This window comes from Aedes albopictus, chromosome 3, assembly GCF_035046485.1.
Source record: "Aedes albopictus strain Foshan chromosome 3, AalbF5, whole genome shotgun sequence".
NCBI lineage: Eukaryota > Metazoa > Arthropoda > Insecta > Diptera > Culicidae > Aedes > Aedes albopictus.
The window spans coordinates 336,479,779-336,482,288 of record NC_085138.1 but is presented as its reverse complement, the minus strand read 5'-3'; the positions used below and the strand labels follow the sequence as shown (position 1 = coordinate 336,482,288).

Sequence of the window (2,510 nt, the reverse complement as noted above, 5' to 3'; positions counted from 1 at the left end):
TCGCACCATACAGATAATCCTGCAGCGATACGATGCTGAACCAGCGATCGTATAGCAAATCGACGAGCATTTCCTATGAATAGACAGATCAGCAGTTGCTTACGATCGCAAAACCGGTTTTTGTTGCTTTAGTATTTAGTTGCCATTGCTTCCGGCTCGTAGTTATCCCATGTTCACTTCCCGTAGCAAACCAAGCATACAAAAAAAGACTAAATTAGCAAGAGGCGTATTCGAAGTCTGGGTAAAAATGTTCACAAAGTAGCGTATCGATATGATTTTCTAATCAAGATAGGAAAAGGAAGCACTTGATGGTAGTGATACACGTGGTTTCGAAAACAGCCTGACAAAACAAGTACGAAATCCCTACGTAAACAATTCCGCACGAACTGAAGAACTTGATCCACTTCAGCACCTAATTAAAACTACTCACTCGTATATAACGTGGCTTTATTATCAGTCTACCGTTCCAGTAGCTAGGAAACCATCATTCGAAAATGGCCTCAACCGTGTTCGCTGTAACGTTCGAACTAATTTTGCTGATCACCGCAGGATACGCATTGCCCAGTAGAGCCCATCAAAGGATCGTCGGGGGCGATGAAATCGACATCGCTAAAGTTCCCTTCATGGCATCGGTATCGGGCAACCGTGGCCATTACTGCGGTGGATCGATCTTAAGCGGACGTTGGATTCTGACTGCGGCTCATTGTATCGGGGATTCGGGCAGTTCGGGGCTTGCCGTTAGAGTTGGCTCCAGTCGTCACGCCGAGGGCGGTCAGCAGGTTCGGGTTCGACGTTGTGAGGTGCATCCTCGGTGGAATCCTTCGACGATTGACTACGACTTTGCACTATTGGAGTTGGAAGAGGTGCTAGTGCTTGGGAAGGATGTGCAGGCTGTGGTGTTGCCAGCGAAAGATGAGGCTGTTGCTTATGGGAAGGTTTTGTTGGTTTGTGGATGGGGGAAGACCGTGAACGGAGGATCAGCTAATAGTCCGACGTTGCGAGCAGTGAATGTTCCGGTGGTGAACCAGAAACAGTGTGAGAGGGCTTACTCGAATTTTGTGCAAGTTACCCCGAGAATGTTGTGCGCTGGGCACGCTGAAGGGGGTAAGGATATGTGCAATGAAGATTCCGGTGGTCCGCTGGTCGATGGAAAGAAACAGGTTGGTGTTGTATCCTGGAGTAAGGAGTGTGCTGCAGCGGGAACACCTGGAGTATATGCGCGGGTGGCTGTTGTTCGGGACTGGATAAAGGAGGTTGCGGGTGTTTGACGGGAGTGGGAATAAAAGTGGAATGCAGATCAGTATTAAATGGGGACTTTATTTTACTTACAGTTGAGAAAATTGAGAGTTTGCAAATCATTGTATACTCACCATTTACTCTAGAAGTTTAATAGTATGTTGTATAAGCAATTTGTTTAATGTATGAGATTTTACGACTGCAAACTTGCTGGGAAATGCAAAAGGCTTGGAATTTTTCGAAGGTCATAGTGTCTATCGCCTGCCGTTTTTAGAGTTATGCATAAGAAATGCTGTTGTAGGTGGCTTTTCATGTATACGTGTTGTTAGTTTAGTGTTTTCCTTTTTGTATTATACACTGTACTAAAAAAACAGCAGTTACCGATACACAGTGCCATAATATACATAAAAAGTCTAAAGTATCAACACGTTAACATGAAGAGCCACCCAGTGCACCATTCCATGAACATGAAGAATTATTGATCGCCCGACCAGACCCTCTGACACAAGGAACCAAGGAGATAGCTGCTTGAAATGAACATGTATTTTCAGTGTGTGAATGTTGACGATCTTCTATTTTTAGGCAGGAATGGCGCCTGTACGTCAAGTTGCTGGTAAATGTGGAGAGGGGAGTAATGACTGCAATTGCTTGCTGCCAATAGATCGTGAAGTTCATTACATCTGCGCAAGTTCATTCGGTGTGTTGTTGGAATATAGCTTTTGGGCGAGGGTTCACACATTGGTGCGTGTATGCCAGACGTAAGGTGATAGATTGTGTGTTTATTACTCTGAAAATGGTGTGGCATAGTTCGCTTGGTTAAGATTGCTGGTTTTTTTTTGCATGCTTCTGTTATTATACATTCTGCTCTTCAGCTGACTTATTCGTAACGAGTCATTTGAAGTGCAGGCTTAGGCAGACGTTGCATCAGCTTTACGCATGTTTTTGGTTTGGAGGGAAAAATAAGTTCCGCTGGTATGTTGGGTTAAGCATTTTTATCCAATCACCACCACTATTGTAGTATAAAGCCGTTTCTAGATAAATTGGTGAGCTTATTTCATACTTACTTACCTTACCGATCAGGCTAAGGCCGGGGTGGCCTCTGTTGTACATAATAGCCGCTTCCATTCCACTCAATCCATGGCTGTTTGTCTCCAGTTCCGCACTCTGCATAGGGTCCGCAGATCGTCCTCCACTTGGTCGACCCACCTAGCTCGCTGCGCTCCACGTATTCTTGTACCGGGCGGATGACTCTCGAGAACCATTTTAGTCGGGTT

The 2,510-nt window shown here is 45.1% G+C and overlaps 1 protein-coding gene across 1 annotated transcript; it reads left to right on the top strand.

Moving 5' to 3' along the window:
* Window positions 1-470: 470 nt before the first annotated feature.
* Window positions 471-1,308, top strand: LOC134284267 (trypsin-1-like). The gene has a single exon (XM_062843009.1). It carries the CDS (start codon window positions 495-497, stop codon window positions 1,266-1,268), a length of 774 nt encoding a protein of 257 aa, XP_062698993.1. The 5' UTR covers window positions 471-494; the 3' UTR covers window positions 1,269-1,308.
* The last annotated feature ends 1,202 nt before the right edge of the window (window positions 1,309-2,510 follow it).

Coding starts and splice junctions, on each gene's coding strand:
- LOC134284267 (XM_062843009.1), top strand. CDS start 495: ATGGCCTCAACCGTGTTCGCTGTAACGTTCGAACTAATTTTGCTGATC.